Consider the following 21,361-nt stretch of genomic DNA (forward strand, 5'->3'; position numbering starts at 1 on the left):
AGGCACCGAACCCCCAACTGCTCCCCGGGCGCCGCAGCAAAAATGGCTGCCCACTGCTCCGGGTGTGTGTTCACGGTGTGTGTGTGTGTTCACTGCTGTGTGTGCACTAAGGATGGGTTAAATGCAGAGCACTAATTCCTAGTATGGGTCACCATACTTGGCCACATGTCACGTCACTTTCACTTTCACTTTTGTACACTTTTCTACAGAATGATTATCACAGTCAATTTGTGTGGTCACATTAGTTCTTTGCCTTAACAGTCATTTTCTTTTTCTTTGTCTCTATTTAAGAGTAAAAGAACATCAAGAAGACACCTGCTGTAATCAACCTCTGAGGGTGTACAAGAATGTCAGGACTTATGTTGAACCTGGATTGTGAGCCTAGTTGAGAAGGCAAATCAGGTAAATACAGAGGAAATGCCAAGCATGAACGTTTCCTTGGAAGGAGACATTACCTGGAGCACAAGGGTTTGTTAAAAGAGAAACAAAATAAAAGGCGAAACAAAAAGAACAAGCTGAAAAATACAAACAAGTCAAGAAACACGCAGCTCAATGGAGGTGATCAATCAAAACCAGGTGCTATTTTTTCCTAAATTTACCTCTTATCTGCCTAATAAGACCAATGAGCCTTCTAGTTCTGCACAGACATTTTCAAGGAAATCCACATTTTCATTTCCATCCACTGCCTCAACATCTCAGAGGCATCCGACACACCAAGTGGCACCCCGCACTCTCGGACCTTTAAAATACGTGGCATTGGACTGTGAGATGGTGGGCACAGGACCGAAGGGGTGTCGCAATGAACTCGCCCGCTGCAGTATTGTCACCTACGAGGGTGATGTGATTTATGATAAATATATCAAACCCATCAATCCTGTGACGGATTTCCGCACTCGCTGGAGTGGAATCAGGAGGCAGGACCTACTCCATGCCATTCCCTTTGATCAGGCACAGAAAGAGGTATGAAAGAGCATCTCTACTTCAATGATCATGTTATATTGCATTTATATGTATAGAAGACACTTTTATCAAGCAAATAAGCTGTCGTTGTCACTTGAAATAAATGTTAACTGAAATAAAATATAAAAAACATACTTATTTTACTTCAGCTAGTTGTCAGAGCATCCTTTCCCATTTCCATTTAGTTCTTGATGTCATAAAATAACTAAAACTGAAATAAGAATGATTACAAATTATATAGACATATTTAAAAAAAAACTTAAAATAAATTATTAAAACTTTAATGAAAATGAAAATGGAAAATACAAAAATAGATATTTTTTAAAACATTGCACACCCATTACATTTAATGAAGGCTTTGAGGCTTGAGTTTTTTTTTTTTTTTTTCAGAGCACATAAGATCACATAATGTTATAATTTGTTTGTGGACATATTACATAATAATAATAATAATAATAATAATATGTAACATTCCTAGTGGATCAGTAAAACTATCACCATAGAAACATCAAAGTGTTAGAATCTTTGTTTTCGGATTTAAAAATATGGATTCAGTATATATTGGTAGAACAATATCTTATCAGTTATCAGCCAGTGTTATGTTTTAAAGTTTTGTCCCTGAATTTAGATGTTATTGTTTTTATATAATTTTATTGATTTATTTTTATTGAATTATTTAGACAAAAATATCATCCATTTATTCATTGTGCTCAAAATAAACCAAGTAATGACAAACCAGTAATAGTCTGATTGATTTTGTAAGTCTTCTAAGCATTATTATATTGCTCACAGATTGTGAAGATAACAGGGAAAGTGGTTGTGGGCCATGCCATCCATAATGACTTCAAGGTCTTAAAATATTTCCATCCTGCTTGCCAAACACGAGATACAGCACGGATTCCGCTGCTAAACCAGAAAGCTGGACTGCCTGTGAATGAAATGGTGTCTCTGAAGAGACTCACTAAAGCTATTCTCAAAAAGGACATACAGGTGGGTTTAACTCAGCACAAAACATTGTAACGTCTCAGCGGATGTCAGTTTCACCTGTGCCACACAGATCACATTGCTTAGAGGAGTTCAGCTGTCAGACATTGAAGACAGGGTATATCTGGAGTCAGTTCAAAGCAGCTCTTGGATCCTAGGATTGAGAGAGGACGAGTCAGACTATTTTTATAAAGAACATAAAGACGGGCTTGGCTTTTAATTTTTTTTCCACTGAAAAACTCTCTCTCTTCTTATATTTTCAGACAGGGAAGGGAGGCCACTCATCAGTAGAAGATGCCAAAGCCACCATGGAACTGTTCAAAGTAGTGGAAAGCATGTGGGAGCAAAAACTCTCAGCTCTCAGCCTTTCAGCTAAAGCCGTGGATCTAGCTCTGAATCAAAAAAAAGTAAAAGCTTTTTAAAGATAGGATTTTTACTTCCCGCCTTTTTTATCAGCTAAACATCTCAGCTATGCTTGGGTTTAAATACCACTAGGGGGCTCTTCAGTTTCTGTAAAAAAAAAAAGTATTTTAAGTTAACTATATTGGTTTTGTTGGCTGTTTAAAGCAAATAATTGGACATCATGATAAACTGTCCACATGATGTTTTGAGTTCTGTTCAGAATCTTTACAGAAAGTAAAAAAAAAAAGAAAAAGAAAAAGCTCTCACTGCTCTCCTGTCTTCCTGCTGTCTGTCTTTCTGATGTCTGACGAACAGGACGAGTCAGCATTCCTCTGCTACTCTGAATTCAACACCACCACATGAATTAAAGCTCCTCCTGTATTTAACTGTCCAAATGAACAGGGCCTCAACTGCTATCCTTGAGATTACAGTCAAAGCTATTTTCCTTCCAAACCCACTCAATCATCAGTCAGTCTGTTTTTAAGAGGTCGGTCGCACCACTTTGGTGATGTTTGGGAAGCAGCTGGATGTTCCTTGCCCACCAGTTTCCCAGCAGTTGAACAAGCTCATGATGGACTGATTTTTAGCCTTATTTGGGATTCTCTTTTGCAGAAAGGTTCAACCTAACATACTGTAGAACACAGTCTGATACTTGCATTACATACAGTAATCTCACTTTTCATAGATCATTTAGGCCCACACATTTAGAATGGCTGTAAAAATCTTTAGTGCAGTCCTAAAGGGCTCACTGGTGACTACTGTTATATTATCCATGAGGTTTGCCTCAGCCTTATTCTACAGAATGGGTGTTTTTGGCATAGTGCCAAATGTGTAATTTTTCTTGTTTACCTCTATCATACCAATGTTAAGTTTGATTGTGACACCACATTAAAAAATATTAATGTATATTAATATATTAATGTATATAATATATTTTAACATGTAATTGATATTTTAGAGTATTAAACATATATATATATATATATATATATATATATAGTGTCACATGATTCTTCAGAATCATTCTTATATGTTGATTTGCTGCTCAAGAAACATTTTTCATTCATATAATTTTGAATTTAATATTTTGAAAATATTTTTTTCTTATATTTTTGTGAAAACTGACGTCACATGATTCTTCAGAAATCATTGTAATATGCAGATTTGCTGCTCAAGATTTCTTCAAAACAGCTGCTCAAGATTTTTATGGAACCTTGATCATTTTTTAAGGATTCTTTGAATAGAAAAAAACAGCATTTAATTGAAATATAAACATTGTTTACAGTCACTTTTAATCAATTTAATTGATATATTAAATATGAAATTTCTCTTTAAATTTTCACATTTTTAATGACTTGGTAAATCTGGGAAGAAATTATGAAATTGCAATACTTTAAAGGTTTTATTATTAGTATTTGCAATGTCTGTATAAATTATCATTTTGCAACATTTATTAATCTTGGCTAATATTAATTTCTAGTACATGTACTAATGCATTAACATTTCAAGTTTTATAAATAATCATTATGTGTTATGAATTAATATGAATTTTCATTTATAAAATAAGTATTATACACAAAGAAACATTCAATATTTAATATGCATAATATATAATATCAATAAATGCTGTAAATTGTTCATTGTTATTTATGATACCTATTGCATTCACTAATGTTAGTAATTTTAAAGTGTTCCTGATGAAATTGGGGTTAATAGGATGTGCTGTAGCGAGAAGGCAGTCAGTGACTTCATACTTTCCCACTTGTGGCTTGGCTGTGGATGGTAGTAATGTCTGTAAAACGGATCAAGTTTTAAAATCCTCAATGGCTGGCAGGCAGTGGTAATCTTGTGGTACAGAAAGAGGTACCCTTGCTTATTACTAAAGGATTACCATAATGCCAGAGCCAATAAATAATGCACTGTTGTTTTATTGTCTGGTCTAAGGCATATAGTTACTTACTAAAGGATTACCATAATGTAAGATCAAATAAATAATGCACTGTAGTTTTTATGCATATAGTAATTTTCTGTAGATGTTCAGAGTGATATTACCTGATTTCTCATCTTCAGCATAGACAGCTGTGTTGATATGGTAAATTCCTCTTGTGTTGAAGAATATGTGATGTACAAAACCATATTCACCCTCCTCTCTCTCTGTGTGCAAACTATCATTTGCTTCTGTCATCCAGCCTCTCATCTATGAAAGTTTGCTACTGTTTTAACAGGAGGCCAGACTCTGGTCTGTTGTGTCCACATGCGGTTACATTCGCAGACATGACTCACAAATGGATCAGATTCAAACTTACAGATGAGAATCAGCAGTGACTCGTGCCTCAAAACCATTTCAAACTGGTTCTTTCTCTGAATAAGCAGCTGTCTCATCATTACTGAAAGATCTAGTTATTAAAGCTCACCAACAGCGAGTCACGGAAGGTATACGCACATACCCTGCTATACAGATGTGATATAGAGTTGCGCTGGTCCAGATTCATTTTCATCATAGCATTATTTAGTCATGACAGTGTTTACTATCTTAATATGCTTGCAGAAATGGATGCTTACATAACTTTTTAATACTCATTTACAATGTTGTTGTGGCCTAGCAATTGAGTGAACCAAAGCATTCAAGAGCCCTTGGACTCTTGCTCAATGCAAAGTTGATCCTTGCCTTAAATAGCAATTCTAACTCTGAACAATGGGTACATTCAGAGAGAGTGAAAGTTTCCTCAAGATGTTTATTCATGTAACAAAAAGATTACCCTAGAACAATACTATGCGAGAAACTTGTTTGTTATTTGTTATTTCTGGAACAAACCTTAAGACAACCCAAAAATGGAAGTTTTTGGACACATTTTGTTAAAGAAATAATTCACCCAAAAATGAAAGTTGCTGAAAATTTACTCACCCTTAGGCCATTATTTGTTTATTATAAACATTCAGCTTTTCACCTCACAAGATGTTAATCGAGTAACTGGAGTCGTGTGGATTACTTGTGAATTATTGTGACATTTTTATCAGTTGTTTGGATTCTCATTCTGACGGCACCCATTCCCCTGCAGATCCATTGGTGAGCAAGTGATGTAATGCTAAATTTCTCCAACTATGTTCAGATGAAGAAACAAACTCATCTACATCTTGGATGACCTCAGGGTGAGTACATTTTCAGCAAATTTTATTTTTTGGGGGAACCATTCCTTTAATTCAGAACTAAAATTATGCAATTGTGCAACACTCTTAAAAATAAAGGTTCAAAAAGGGAGTTCTCACAGCGATGTCATGCATAGAAGAACCAGTTTTAGTTCCCCAAAGAAGCTTTCAGTGAACAGTTCTTAGAAGAACCATTTTTTCTTAGTGTGAATAACATTTTAATAATCTAAAGAACCTTTTACCACTGTAAATAACCTTTTGTGGATTGAAAAGGTTCCATGGTAAAGTTTCTTTTTTGAAATTTTGATTTGATGCCAAAAGAACCTTTATTTTTAAAAGTTAATGTTGATCATGGAAATGTTCATTTTAAACAAAACTAACACCACTCAATCATGTCTCACATAATTATGTTTAGAATTAATTTATGAGATACGATTCATTTGAATCATTTTACAGTCTGTAGTACACTTTTATTGTGTGTGTGTTTTACTCATTTGTCAATTTGATCTTTGTTTTACCATAAAGACATTGCAGCTGTCTTCACCTCGACAGGGTTTAATCCTTTAATGCCTTGACAGAATCAACAAATGTCGGTCAAGATAACAGTTTCCCAATTATGATCCAGAAATGAACCAAAACGACGCATGGAGCTAAGCCAAATACATCGCTCTTTTTTTGTTCTTTTAAGCATGGCAAGCATAAAACCTGCATGATTCTCGCGAGTGCTCGTATCAAATCGATTCTCAGTCACTTGTCATTTTGAAGCAGTATTACGCGCGTTACCTATTCTGGGTTTACTTTACTCAGGGTTTACTGGGTTTACCGTTTTTTATAGGACAATAACAGGACAACGAGCAACATTTCAGGTGTGTATGATACTCTATTAATATCGTGTCCTCTCTCTCTCTCTCTCTCTCTCTCTCTCTCTCTCAGTTCATTCTAATTTAGGACATTTTAACTTTTCCTCCGTTCCTTCCCACTTTTTTCATTGTGCCAGGGACAAATAGGAAAATGAACCACCCTGTTGGTTAAAGAGAGTGGGTTGATCGCAGATCGTTCCTGCTCCTTTATTCCTCCGCTCTCTGTCATCCTCTCTCTCTTTCTTCTCCTCCTCTGGACGAGCTCACAGCATCCATCATCTCCAGCCTGCACTCTATGAGACTCTATACAATCCTTCATCTGCACGGGGGCTTTTCAAGAAGAATCCAAGAGAAATGAGGTATGTGACTTTAAATGCATTTAAATTGCCTATAATGATTCTGTAAAAGTAGTTGCAACTTAGCAAATTTATTTCATGGCTTTTGGATTTTGACTTTTTGGGCATAATTTTTAGGGTTAGTGAATTCTGCTTATGCAGAACATTTTCTGCCCTGTACATTTTTAAGTTTCAGAGCTCAATATGCATGTTGCATCAGCCCTTGTGAATTGGTACAGACTATTATGCAGAGCACTATTAAGATTATTATTATAACAACATTTAATAATTGTTCTTGGAAAAACTGTGTCTTAGTCACCAGTACATAATATTCGAATGAACTGGAGAATAAAACGTTTTTGTGAAACTAAAAAGGCTCTCCTTTGGCATCAGGCTGCAGAAATCATTTTTATTTATATTTATTTGTTTGTTTGTTTATTTATTTTGGCTGCAAATGGTTCTTTGGAGATTAAAAAGTTCTTAATCTTACATTACAGGCTTTTCAGATCAGTCTATTTGCAACTGGATTTTTAAAGCACTGGCACATTATTTTTTCTAAGCAACTGGAGCATAAAATTGTTTTTTTTTAATTTTTTTTATGAAACTAAAAAGGTTCTATTATGACATCAGGCATCAGACTGTAAAGCCCTTTTCATGTGGATCTGTTATTGCTGAGAGCATATCTATTCTTGGATCCTTGTACTGAGAATTAATTTTAGAATTTGTTTAGAATGCATTTGAAAGGTTGTCAGTGTTGGATGGTGCATAAGTGCTTTACACAGCCTGAGCCTTCAAAGAGAAGACACCTGTTCTTGACATTTCTAAATGAAAGCGTGTTCTATATGCATGAGCAGAAACTGAGACTGCATTTGAATTTGCAGCAAGCTTAGCAAACACTCAACCTGTAATCATTTATTTTTATCTCCATTACCTAAATATGCAATTAATGCACAAAAATGGCCAGTTATTTAACTCTGAAAATAATACTTTTTTATTATTACTGAGTATTGAAAAGGCTTGCTAATGTAAGAACCAAACACCAGTTCAATTCCAGGATCTATTCTTGCACTTGTGTTGGAATTGAATTGGTGAAAAAATAAAATAATATTAGTGTGCTGAGTTTAGCTCTTCTTAATATTGCACCTGAGACTAAAGGCTTTGCCGACACAAATATTAGAGGTTTTTGAGCAAGCGAGGAAAAGACACCTGCAACACACCTGCTGGATGATTTTGCTTTGTGGTACAAACTAAGCAGAAATCCAGGTGCCAAATGTAGCATGAGAGACATGATTCATGAATACCTGTTTGGTCTACATCTGCAGTTATTCCAGTGCTTATGTGAGTCAACTTAATTCTATTGAGACATTGAGTGTTAATGTCTGCAGTGTGTTTTCAGCTGTAAAATTGCAACACTTTATTGGCTGCATAGTGCCACATCAAACATTCATCTTCACAGTGGCTAAGCTTGTTTCTAAACCCATCGCTCAAATAGGTGTAGCAGAGCAGAAGTAAGTTGATGTATGAGTGTTTTTCAAGCAGTTATAAGATAAAGATCCTTCATATCATCTGACAGATTAAGTTAAACTGATATGAGGCATCCACACATCTTCTTATCCACTGCTGCTTTTCTTTAGAGATGCCTTCACTCATATTTAGTAGCTGTTGTGGAATAAAAGAAACTATTTGGTCATTTCCTCTCAGATTAATTAGGTGTCTTTTCTTTAAATCACCACTGCCAAAATACTTGCACGAACCCCTGCAGGACACATCTGACCTAATTTAACTGTACAGCAGTCATGTCCAGTCCTGATCACCTTAGTGTGAAGAGTAAAGGGTCTCTCATGATCAATTTAATACTTAATACCAAAGAATTGGCTGCATTAAATCAAAAAGTCAACAAGATCAATAGTAACAGTGAAGATAATTTATAATGTAATAATTTCTATTTCATATAAATGCAATTTTTTAAAATGTTCTATTCCTTAAATAATCCTGAAAAAAAGTATCACGATTTCCAGAAGAAGAAAAAAATTAAGCAGCACAACTATTTTCATCATTGATAATAATAAGAAATGTTTTAAGTACCAGCATATTTGTGGTACAAGGATTATGTGACAATGAAGACTTAAATTATACTGGTTCTGAAAATTCAGCATTGTCATCACAGGAATAAAATAAAAAAATAATAAAATGTTACAATACATTAAAATAGAAAACATTACTTTTAAATTGTAATAACATTTCACAATATTATTGTTTTACTGTATTGTTATCAAATAAATGCAGCCTTAGTGAGCATTCTTTTTTTATTTTTTATTTAACGACCCTAAACATTTGAACAGTAGTATGCTCCATTTATTTTTTTATTATTTCATTAAATGAATAGTTCACCCAAAAATGACAATTTTGTTATCATTTACTCACCCTCATGTTGTTCCAAACCTGTTTAAGTTTCTTTCTTATGCTGAACACAAAATAAGATATTCTGAAGAATTTTGAAGAACCAAACAGTTGTTGGTCCCAAATGACTTCCATAGAAGGGAAAATAAAATACTATAGAAGTCAATGGGGACCATCAACTGTTTGATTACCAGCATTCTTCAAAATATCTTCTTTTATGTTCAACTCATACAGGTTTGGAACGACATGAGGGTGAGTAAATTATGACAACATTTTCATTTTTGGGTGAAAGTTTTTCCTTCAAAATTTTACTCATTCATGTGACTTCAATTTGTATATTATATTATATATTATAGATTTTTGTATAGCATTTATGCATCTACGTTAATGGTTATATACAATATACAGTGTTGTCATTGATAAGGCTGTGAGGTTCAGTCCACTATTCACATCCGTTCTCTGCAGGTTCTTACAGAGCTCAGAGAATGGCTGTATGCTTGGCTAGCCAGATCTACCACAGGCTTGGCTAATAACACCTCAGACATGGGTGAATTACCCTCTCTGTCTCTCTCTGTGTGAGTTCCGGTCGGTCTGTGTTTCTGAGGACAGAGCTGGTTGCCCCTGGTGATGGACCAAGTCACAGAGAGTCATGCGAGGTTAGAAAGGGCTTGAGTTTGAAGGTGGGTGTGGCACTGAAAGAGAAGAAAGAGCAAGAGAAGAGTCCATGACCAAGCAGACAGACAACGCAGAGAAAAGTCAAGGAAAAAACATGGGGAAAATGCAAAACAGAGCAGCATTCCACAGTGAACGATGTTCGTGGGAAATCTTTTCTGCTTTCTTTTACCATCCCTTGTCTGTCTGAGAGTTTATCCATTGGAATAGCTAATCTAAAACCAAATCTTCAGCAAGAAATAGTGAGCTCCTTATACGGTCGGTAAAATCACTGCTGTGATGTAAGTGAAATAGACTGCTTCCTTCCCCATTTCCCTTCATCATTCTGTATTCCAGACAGCAGGCGTCCATGGAGATGCCTGCCTAAGCACTCTTGAGGTTGCTGGGCCCCGTCCTCCATGTTTGCCCTTACAGCAATCTGGCTTTACTTTTGGCTTATGGAAATGTGGCTGCGTCAGTTGTAAAGTATTCAAGAACAGGATACAAGATAAGCAGAGAGACCGTTCAAATACTTGCAGATACTTGCAGTTAAACAGCAAGGCAGCTTTGTTTAGTCTTCTCAGTATTATAGCTCATGATGTTTTCCATCTGAAACTCACAAAAATATTTGCTTCTATCCTTAATTTTGGAGAAGTCCAAGTGCACTTTTAGAGGAGGTACAGTGAAAGTGCAAGCACACTCCTATTCTCCATGGCAGTAGTCTTTAACACGCATTTGTATATCCAACTTCAGGTCAACCAGTTCATGCCAGTTTCCATCCATCTCTCTCTCTCTCTCTCTCTCTCTCTTTTCCTCTTAGGCGAACCGTTTCCATGTACCCATTACTCTACATTACTAAAAAATGCACCATAGTGTCAGAACGTCCTGCTCTGGTGCGTCTGAGGCTTTTGTGCCCTGAATTCAGCTTTTGCTGGGCTTTGTAGTTCCTGTCTTGTACTTACAGTAAACCACTTCTGTTAGACCTCTGGATCAGAGAGCTTAATGGGCCATAACTTTGGTGAACTTCCTTTTAAAATTGAAAACAGGAGAGAAAGGTTACATCAAGGAAGTGTACTGAATTGTTGCTTTTCTGAGAAATCACTCAAATCACAGTTTTTTTCTTAATGTACTGAAAAAACCTATGATTGTGTGGTCTCTTGTGTTCACCAAGTGTAAAAACAGTAATATTGTGAAATAACATTACAATTTAAAATGACTGATTTCTATTTAAATATATTTTATTATTATTTTATTGCCTTATTTTATCAATGTTGAAAATCAGTTTTGTGCTGCTTCATATGTTTGTGGAAACTGTGATATTCTTTTCAGGATCACTGATTAATAGAAAGTTTAAAAAACAGCATTTTTGAAATGATTTTCAGAATGATTTTCAGAAATCATTTGTAGCATTATAAATGTCTTCACTGTCACTTAAAACATATGAATTTTTTTTTTAAAGCCCACTTATCTTTTAAATGGTTACTTGTAGATGGTGCTGTATCACAGTTACCACAAAATAAATAAATAAATGCATTCATTGATAAATAAATAAATTAATTTAAATTAATCTGTAAATAAACAGTTTTCAACACTGATAATAAAATGAAATATTTCCTTAAAACTTTAAAACACCAAACTGGTGTTGGGAATGCTTTTGTTTTTTAATGTACACATTTATTTATAGATTGTAATAAATGTATTTATTTTCTTTTTAATGAGTCCATAAGGAAGGTTTGCTGTTAGGAATTTGGTGTTCTTGCAGTTCACATGTCCAGATGTCCAAACCCAGAGCAGTAGTACACAGACGAATAGTTCAGAAGACAAAAACTCTTGTTCCAGTGCACTTCCTTGTTTGTTTCGTTGATTAAAACTCACATTCCATCAGTAAATTTCCACTTCATCAGTCTGCGCTCTATTAGGTAACATTACACATCAGGAATGAGGGTCTTTCTTTAGGGATTGTAGGCTGTAATTTCACATCTGGATGTAAACAGAGAAGAGTTACAATTAGATACTTAAATGACCCCTAATTTTTGCACAGACATCATCGTAAACATCCTGTCGTTAAAATAACTTATAGTCAACGATATGTTATCATGTACAATTGATGTAATCAACTCATTACCTTCCACTTCATTTAAATGGTTCCTGGACTCCTGCATGAAAATTGCTTGTGTAGTGTTGCTGAAATTTACTCTGATTTTTTGTACGGGTTTTAAAAAGTCACAGGGATATTTCAAATTGTTAGAATCACTGGACCACTGTTATGTCTACTTGCTTTTCTGGCTCACTCTTTGAGGCATGACTATTCAGTTCATTCGGTCTTTACAAACAGTATTTCAGTGGATCTAGCAGGTGGTCTTTTATTAATTTATTTCAGCCTGTCTCACTTAGAAACCATCTAGCTGCTAAAAAACATTTCCTTTCACTAGGCTGTTTAGCTAAACACAGTCTATATTGTGCTCTGTGTGTAGTTTAAGGGCTGCCCAGAGACAGGTGCATAAAGATGACCTTAGTGGAGATGGATGTACTGGTAAAGAGATGCTCATGTTTAGAAAAGGGTAGTTAGTCTGTTCGGTGACTCGTCAGAATTCTGAGCACATACAAGAGCTCCCAAAGACTCCAAAGATCTGAATCATGCCAGCTGGATGTAGCACTGGGTTGCCAAATCCTCTGTCTGGGAAGCTCTCGAGTAACCTCTGATTCAGAAAGGCTTGTGAAAATGCAAAACCACACATAAAGCGAAGTAAAACAAATAACAATGTTATTCAACACAAATTATAAGTCTGCAAAGTCTCATCGTTTAAAGAATAAACACACCCTCCAAAGACTGTGCTGTGGGTCTGCAGTGAAAATTTGTTTACTGCGCTGTTTGAGCATTTTGTTGTTTTTTTCTAAAGAACTGCAGGCAAGCCTTTCTGTCTTTGTTCCATTCAGTCACATGCCTTTAAAACCAGGGTTTTAAACCAGAGGTCTACAAAAGGGATCTGTGGAGTAGATGACTAAATATATAAATATATACATAGAATCTTCTTTAAAAGTGTTAAATATTTGTTAATTGGTTAACCTATGTATGCCCTAAATATATTCTTATGGGACAGTTCCTATAACTCTATTGTAATTCGGTGGGGGGGCACACACACATAAATAAATAAAACTGTAAATATAACCATACAGTTTTTACATGATGTATTATGTAATGTAATAATGTCAACGTTCTAATAAATGATAGTCTTTATAAAGTATTAGCAAAAATATATACCTCTTGGTGGGGGTTCCTGGTCCTGAAAAGGCTGAGAACCCCTTTTTAAAGCATTTTTTTTTTCTTCATTTGAACAGATTAAAAATCACCAAATTTAGTGCCTTAATGCCTATTACAATAGCTGTTCAAATTTTGCACTCAAACTGTTTGATTTTAGAAGGCTCAAAAAATTCAGTGAGTGTGAATTCTCACAATCTGGCAGAGGCACAAAGAACTTTCTCTCGCTCTTTCTCATTTTCTCGCTTTCTCACACAAGGCAGTGTGTCATTTTCCCCTATGAATGTCCATGAACTTACACTGGAACAGAATGCAGTTAAATTAAATGACATAAATTAGCTAAATTGCTGTACTGGAAATAAATGTTTGCGTCTTTCATTTCAACACAAAGTTCTTATGTTGTGGTATGTCACAGTTCCATTTGACTTTTATAATGCTGTTCTTTGACTTTGTTTCTATATATTGTCTCACTCTCTCCCTCTGTTCGGTCTCAGATCAGCGATGTTCCTGCATGTACTGCTGCGTGCCATCTGCCTCTTTGTCTTGTCATCTTCTGCCGTCCTCAGTCCTGCAGCAGGTGTGTCTCACCTCTACTGTTCAACACACAAAATATAATTAACGATAAATAACAGTAAAGGTCATAGATAGATAGATAGATAGGTCATAGAAGCTCTTAGAGTCCAGTTACAGAGTATGTTGTACTTTTATTGCCCAAGTGAATGCACACGTTGGAATATAAAAAAATCCAATTCAGTTCAGTATTAAACTGTCAGTTGATTAGTATCTCAATCATTCTTGTCTTTTCCTCAGATGAGACCACATTCTTACAAGTGACCATTCCCGATAGCCCCCCAGTGTCTGCCATTTTGGGGGGCTCCTTGACTCTGCCCTGCCTGGTGAGTCTCTCCCGGACCCCGTCTTTGGGCCGACATGCTGTACTGACCCAGCCACGAGTCAAATGGAGCTTTCTTTCATCAAACAGAGAGACAGAGATCTTAGTGGCCCGTGGTGAGAGGGTAAAGGTGAGTGAGTTGTATAAAGGCAGGGCATCACTGCTGAATTATGCTGCCTCTTCAGCTGATCTCACCCTCAGACTGGATGAACTGATACACAACGATACAGGCTTCTACCGCTGTGAAGTCCAGCACGGCTTGGAGGATGCTCATGACCAGGCCCAAGTCAAAGTAAAAGGTGATTATGTAAACTACTTTGTGCAAAGATCACTGGCAAACCTAGATTGTCTTGCCATATTTAGTCAGTGTTTTGCACACACACGGACTACCATTCAAACTTTTGGAATTGGAAAGATTTCAATATTTAAATAATTCTTTACCAAGGCTGCATTTATCAGTTTATTTACAGTAAACTGAGTAATATTGAGAAATCGTATTACAATTTTTTTTTTTTTATTTCTCCAGTTGAATGTATTTTATATATTTAATGTAATTTATGCTTGCCATTTTCAGCAGCAATTACTCCAGTCGTAAGTGTCACATGATCCTTCAGAAATCATTCTGATATGCTTGCTGATTTGGTGCTCAAGAAATATTTATTATTGTTGAAAACAGTTGTGCTGCTTAATATTTGTGGAAAAAAAGCTTTTTAAAACAAACAAAAAGTACTATCTGGATGTCACGATGTGGGTTAGATGAGGCATACAGAGAAGGGGTAATCCAAAGGAGAGTCTTTAATTATCAATCCAAGAGTTTAACAGGAATAAAACGCCACAACGTAACTTTAAAGCAAGACAAGGGAACTGAGGAAAACACAGGCTTATAAACACAGGGAATGTGATAAGGCAGAACTGAAACAGGTGGAGAACTAAATCAAAACAGGTGAACAGAATAGACTAATCAGGGAACAACGGAAAACTGGGTCAAGGCAGGATGCACAGAAACGTAGGGGATACACAAAAAAAACAGAACATAAACGTGACATAAATGTGACACTGGAACAGTAGGCTACTATATATTTATATTTACAGTATAAATAAATATAAAATAAATTCAATATAAATTTTGCAAATTGAACACCATGTGATCCCATCTTTTGGACAGTCTTGTATAGTAACTTGCCACAAGTATCATAACATGACCGTTTTGTTCAAAAGTAGTGTTTTAATAAGACACATGTTTTCCAGCCTAGAAAATGGCAAATAACACTTCATAACAGTTCAAAAACTATGATATATGAGAACAGTGACATGCTGTGTGTTCTTAGGTGTCGTCTTCCATTATCGCCATACCTCAAGTCGCTATGCCTTCACTTTTGATGAGGCCAAAGACACGTGTGAAGATATTGGAGCTCAGATTGCTTCTCCAGAACAGCTGATGTCTGCGTACCGCAGCGGTTATGAGCAGTGTGACGCTGGCTGGCTTTCAGATCGCTCCGTTAGGTGAGTGAACAGACACATCAAATAACCAACTACTGAGAATGTCCTATATATACTTGCAGTAAATGTGATGCAGACCACTTTCTAGGTACTAGCAATTTGTCTATTCACACGTAAAGCAACAAAATCACAGTCTGTCAGAACATATTTGCCATTTAATATTTGGAATGGATTTCTGGATTGGGGGCGGAGCTAAATATTGTCTTGTTGCAGTGCTTAGAATAGGATATAAAAACAAAACCAGTAATTAGATTGGTTAAGCTTAGTTGGGTTTGACTAATAACAAAAATACATCTATCTTTAGGATTCATTAAAATGTTTTTATACTATCCCTATGGCTTCTTAGATACCCAATCCAGATGCCACGTGAAGGGTGTTTTGGAGACATGGATGGATTACCAGGCGTTCGAAACTATGGCATGATGGATAATGATGAACTATATGATGTGTATTGCTATGTGGAGAACATTCATGGTAAACCACTCCCATATCATTGCTAATATTATACTCTTGCAATCAATGCTAACTGTGCTCCAAACTATTGATATTGGCAAGCAGTCCATATTCAAAGAATGTACTCTGTTTACGATGACTTGTTTGTGATTGTCAGCAAAAGTTGGTTGTTCATTCATTGATGTAACTGTTTTTAGGAGAGGTTTTTCATGGGTCATCCCCACAGCGCTTCAACTTGTCAGAAGCTAAGACATACTGTGAGCAGCAGAGAGCTCAGCTAGCCACCACTGGCCAACTCTATGCCGCCTGGAATGATGGTCTGAACCACTGCAGTCCTGGTTGGCTTGCTGATGGAAGCGTTCGCTACCCCATTGTGACCCCTCGTGAACGGTGTGGGGGTTCTGAACCTGGTGTCAAGACAGTTTATCGTTTTAGCAATCAAACGGGATTCCCCCCACAGACTCGGCATGACGCTTACTGCTTCAGAGGTATTTACAGATATGTTTTAATTTGAGTTTTTCTAAAAGTTCACAAAACTGTCTTAAGATAACCAAGGTTCAAACTGGAGTCCAGGGATGCCCAAGGGGGTCTGTGATCAAATTTCAGGGGGAAAAAAAGCATTTTTGGGGCTGTATGCTAAAGATTTGATAATATTTTTCATACATTATATAAATTGATTTTTTACATGATATCACTGGAATACTTGGCATCAAAAAGTTTGAAAACTCCTGACCTATACTATCAATCCCATACAATATAGGATAGGGATAGTTAACCCAAAAATGAAAATCTGTCATTAATTACTCGCCCTCATGTTGTTCCAAACCTGTAAGACCTTCGTTCATCTTCGGAAAATAAATTAAGATATTTTGATGAAATCCAAGAGGTTTCATTCTGACCCTCCATAGACAGCAGCGGAACTGCCACGTTCAAGGCCCAGAATCGTAGTAAGAACATTGTTAAAATAGTCCATGTGACATCATGTGTGTGCATTCCTCTGCTTGTAAACAAGGCACATCCGGGTTCTACGTCAGAACGCCGACTCCTGTGTCGGCAGCACCACATGCATATGTCATGGTACTATCATGAATGGTGGCGGAGACTGACACAGAAGAGAAGAAATTGTTGAATAAAGTCTTTTTTTTTATTATTTGCACACAAAATATTCTCGTAGCTTCATAAAATTAAGGTTGAACCACTGATGTCACATTAACTATATTTACTAACGATGTCCTTACTACCTTGCTGGGCCTTGAATGTGGTAATTCCGTTGGTCTTACGGGTGTAGAACGTCATGAGGGTAGTTTAGAGTAGTTTATGACAGAATTTTCATTTTTGGGTGAACTATCCCTTTAACCTTTGATCAATGGTATCTCTAATATTCTTCCTCTGCAGCTAACAGCAACTCTCAAACAGTCTCACCTATAGATCATATGGCAACAGAGCCAGAGGACACCGAGCAGCATATTGCGACTTTAGCAGTTCCTCAAGAGGAGTATAGTGTGGATCAGATCGCTCAACAGTCAGAAAATGAAGCACAGGGGGCTGTAGAGTCCTTCTCCATTTACAGCACACAGACTACTTCAGAACCAGAGAAACACAACCACACTACAAGCCCTCAGTTAGATGAAGATAGCACCTATAGAGACTCCACCACCCCAACCAGCACAGAGAGATATCTTGAGTCCACTGAGGTCACCTGGCAAAAAGTTGAGTCTGTTCCAGAGATTTACATAGATCCAAAACACATTGATTTCACACAAAAAGGAGAACCAGATATAAAAGCTTCAGCAGTTGATGGTGTTAAAAGCAGTAATCATAGACACTACCAACCAATGCCAGATACCAACCTACAGCCGGGAGAGCCCATCAATTTCATCCCACCTGCAGAGGCTCAGCCTGAGACAACAGAGGAACCGTCCTCTCAACCGAAGGAGATAGATGGGTCCAAACACTTCCAACCCATGCCTGAAACCAACCTGGAGGATGAGGATAAAGATCATGTGACTAGTGAGATCTCCATGACCACTGAGGATACTACACTGGAATTTCACATGACACTCCAGTCAAGTCCCTCAACATACCTACCTGAAGGTGCTACAGTAGAAGAAAATGCAGGGAATATCACAGAAACTCCAGAGCCAGATGAAGACTGGGGTCTTTTTACACACACAACTCAGTCCACATCAACAAGCACATCCAGCACTGAAGGTTGGTTGGAGGGTTCCGGTGAGGATTTGACCTTGTTATTCACACAAAAGGCCGAACATCTGGTCACCTCGCATAATTCAGAGACATATGGAGCATCTACACCTGAGACTATGACAGAGAGCTTCTCATTAACACATCTGAACAGTATTAGCCCAAGTAAGTAAAAAGAAACAATATGCTTATACAGTGTATCAGCAAATAATAATTTTGTGAGCTTTTTATTAACCAAAAATGTAACAAAATGCGTGCCATTCAGAACTGAATTGAGAATGCCTTTTAAATTGTTTAATTATAAAAAGTGGTATTTAAATTAATTGGAATTCAAAGAGATATGCATTTGAAAAGTTTTAGGAAACAGCCTTGAACTTTGAAGGTTTGTAGGCCTTACAGACAGAGAGAATGATTTAAACGATGGTTGAATGGATAGACAGAGAAAAACTAATAATTGTGGGTCATACTTTATTTTAATGCCCAATTCTCGCCATTAACAAACCATTAACTATGACTTTTGCCTCAATAAACTCCTAATTTGCTGCTTTTTTAATAGTTAGTAAGGTAGTTGTCAAGTTTAGGTATGGGGTAGGATTAGGGATGTAGAATAAGGTCATGCAGAATATGTGCTTAATAAGCATTAACAAACAGCCAATATGTTAATAGTAGGCATGCTAATAAGCACTAGTTAATAGTGAGAATTGGTCCCTATACTAAAGTGTTACCAAATTATGAATAAATTGCCATAGATAAACTGTAAATCACCAACTGTTGAGAAAATTCCATATCCTGATCGTGTTTTGCCTTATAAATTACAATTAAATTGTTGTGTTTGATTTGTTCACTTGCAGCTTTTACACCCAGACATGAAGACACTTCTGCAGACCATCACAATGCTGAGGAGACCTCAACTGAGACTCTTCCTGTGTCTCTTGGTGCAGTTGATGATGGCAGTGATTATTCGACCGTGAGCATGACACCGAAGGAAACCGAATCTTCTGAAAGTTCTGGCGAACGTGAAGACATCCTGCCAGTCACACTCTTGACCACCCCAACGCCTCACCTGTTGGGCACATCAACCACACATGGACCTGTACAGGTAGAAATCAATTCTCCACAGGAAATGGAAGGTGTCCTCTCTGAAAGCACAACTCCATCTGGCCTTGGGATTGTGGAAGAAGAATTGGAGAAGGTGGAGCAGGTTGGGCTTGGAGAGGAACCTAATCAACGAATAACCACATCCACTGAGCTTAATAATTCTACTGTAACTTTCAGCATTGATGGCAGTGATGAGGATGAGGATGAGTCTTCCGGAGAAAGAGAACCTTCAGGAAACAGGTCTTCAGTTATTAAGCATCCATACTCAGATGTGGCCACCATCACTCCCTCTAATCTGACAGATATGCAAGACCTTAATGAAACAAATAGTGATAATGATGATAATCAGGCCAGCACTGTGGGATCCATGAAAAGTCTGGAGGTTACATTTCTTCCTCATGGGACCCAAAGTCCCATCTGGCAAACTGTGGCGTCTTCCACAAACCCAGGAGAGTTCAGAGCAGATGTTGAATTCAGTGGGGAAGCGGCACTTACCACAGATGACATCAAAGCCTTAGATGAATCTGACTCCACCAATGCACCCATCAATGAGAAGACAACGCAAACCCAAAAACCATCCACTACGTCAGCCATCAACGAAGATGATGATGATGACGATAATGATTATGAACTCATGACTAAAGCAAACACAGACAATACGGAAGATGAGAATGATGTCACAACCACACCTGAGTCTTCCACTCTGCCTGCCAGACCCACACAGAGAGTGCTGGTCAGGACAGGCTACATTTCAGGTAAACATATTGCAGTATATATATTGTCTCAATTTCCAGACTGCAAGTTATATTTTAAAAACTGCCTGTCTGTCTGTGCTGTAGTAGTTTTTCGATCATTTACAAGGAGGAAAATTAAGAAAAGTTTTTTTTTTTTTTTAATGTGGGCATTTAGAAAGAAAACAACTTGCCTAAAAGTATTTCAGTGCTATTTAATGATGAATAAACTATAGCTAGTTTTAAAAGTACATGGTCAAGCCCCTTAAACCACTTATTTTAGTATTATTTATATACTTTTATAGTATATACTTTAAATGACCTTTTTTCAGTTTTCATTTTAATTTATTTAATTTTTAGTTATTTTACATGTTTTTTTATATTTCTATTTAGCTTTAGGTCATTTTTATTTCAGTTTTAGTTTTAGTCATTTTAATACTTCAGCTTATTTTATTTCAAATAGCTGACAAGGCAACATTTTAAGTTCTAACTAATTTTTTTCGTGTAATATTTGTATTTATTTCAGCTTCATTTCACTTGCCAATTCAGATAACATTTTTTAATCATTTTAGTTTTGGTTAATTACAACACTGCCTTAAACATCTAGGAGTGATAGCACCATCTATTGGTTGTTTAAATTTCTTGAGCAAACCAGATGCTCTCAGAAGGGGGCGCTCTTTCCCTCCAAACACTGTCAGATACATCTCTTTAAAATACCTGGTAACTTGATAACTGACATGCTGCACCAACTGATTAGCACGTCTATCAAAGAGTACAGTGCAGACAGATAGAGACAGAAAGAATTTATCCAAAGTGTGTAACCCCCATCACAACAAATAGTTGCAGTCATGCATGAAGGAAGAGTTTTGTTTAGTGGGGCCATGATGACTAGAAACTGATAACAGTACAACTGGAAAGAAAGGGCAACGTATCCGGTGCTGCTACGGCATGTTTTATGTAGATAGAGGTTAACAGAACCAATCAGGGATCAAGATTTAGCCTGTTTTTGATCGAGTTGTGGTCCACAAATTATAAGCCATACTCTTAGTGTAAGTGTAGCTATTACTGCATAGTTGCACCACCCTGTGTTTGTTGAGTATAACCATACTTTATTTTAAACCCTTCATTTATGTGCAATATTTTTATAGTCCGCTATAAAAACATGTGAATGGCCTTTTAGATGCATGTCTTGAGAACCCTTGTAAAAATGGAGGCACCTGTGTGGACAGTGGAGCGGGTCATAGGTGTCTCTGTCTACCCACTTATGGAGGAGACTTTTGCGAGACAGGTGAGTTACCTGCATATCTCATTATACTTCTACACTATAATACCTTTTATATACTTTATATATATATATATTACCTGTTTATTCTGCGATTCTTTAATATTTTACATGAATAAAATTTATGAAAGTAAATTTAGATCTATGAATCTTAATGAAAATTTAAATTAATATATTTATATATATATATGATATGTACAGTATA

General features: G+C 36.6%; 1 protein-coding gene and 1 pseudogene across 1 annotated transcript in view; both read left to right on the plus strand.

Annotated features, from left to right (window-relative positions):
• The window catches only part of LOC107689909 (interferon-stimulated 20 kDa exonuclease-like 2), a 6,770-nt pseudogene extending 3,544 nt beyond the window's left edge, over nt 1–3,226 (plus strand).
• Nucleotides 3,227–6,329: 3,103 nt separating this feature from the next.
• LOC107689898 (brevican core protein-like) overlaps nt 6,330–21,361 on the plus strand; it is a 16,577-nt gene continuing 1,545 nt past the window's right edge. The window contains exons 1-10 of the mRNA XM_016488077.1: nt 6,330–6,359; nt 6,491–6,712; nt 13,493–13,575; nt 13,809–14,189; nt 15,219–15,393; nt 15,737–15,864; nt 16,041–16,331; nt 17,239–18,210; nt 18,897–19,898; nt 21,055–21,162. Of these exons, the coding sequence (XP_016343563.1) occupies nt 6,708–6,712; nt 13,493–13,575; nt 13,809–14,189; nt 15,219–15,393; nt 15,737–15,864; nt 16,041–16,331; nt 17,239–18,210; nt 18,897–19,898; nt 21,055–21,162 (3,145 nt within the window). The 5' untranslated portion in view covers nt 6,330–6,359; nt 6,491–6,707. The remainder of the gene's footprint in view (nt 6,360–6,490; nt 6,713–13,492; nt 13,576–13,808; nt 14,190–15,218; nt 15,394–15,736; nt 15,865–16,040; nt 16,332–17,238; nt 18,211–18,896; nt 19,899–21,054; nt 21,163–21,361) is intronic.

Source organism: Sinocyclocheilus anshuiensis, unplaced genomic scaffold (genome assembly GCF_001515605.1).
Source record: "Sinocyclocheilus anshuiensis isolate Anshui unplaced genomic scaffold, SAMN03320099.WGS_v1.1 scaffold1239, whole genome shotgun sequence".
Taxonomy (NCBI): Eukaryota; Metazoa; Chordata; class Actinopteri; order Cypriniformes; family Cyprinidae; genus Sinocyclocheilus; species Sinocyclocheilus anshuiensis.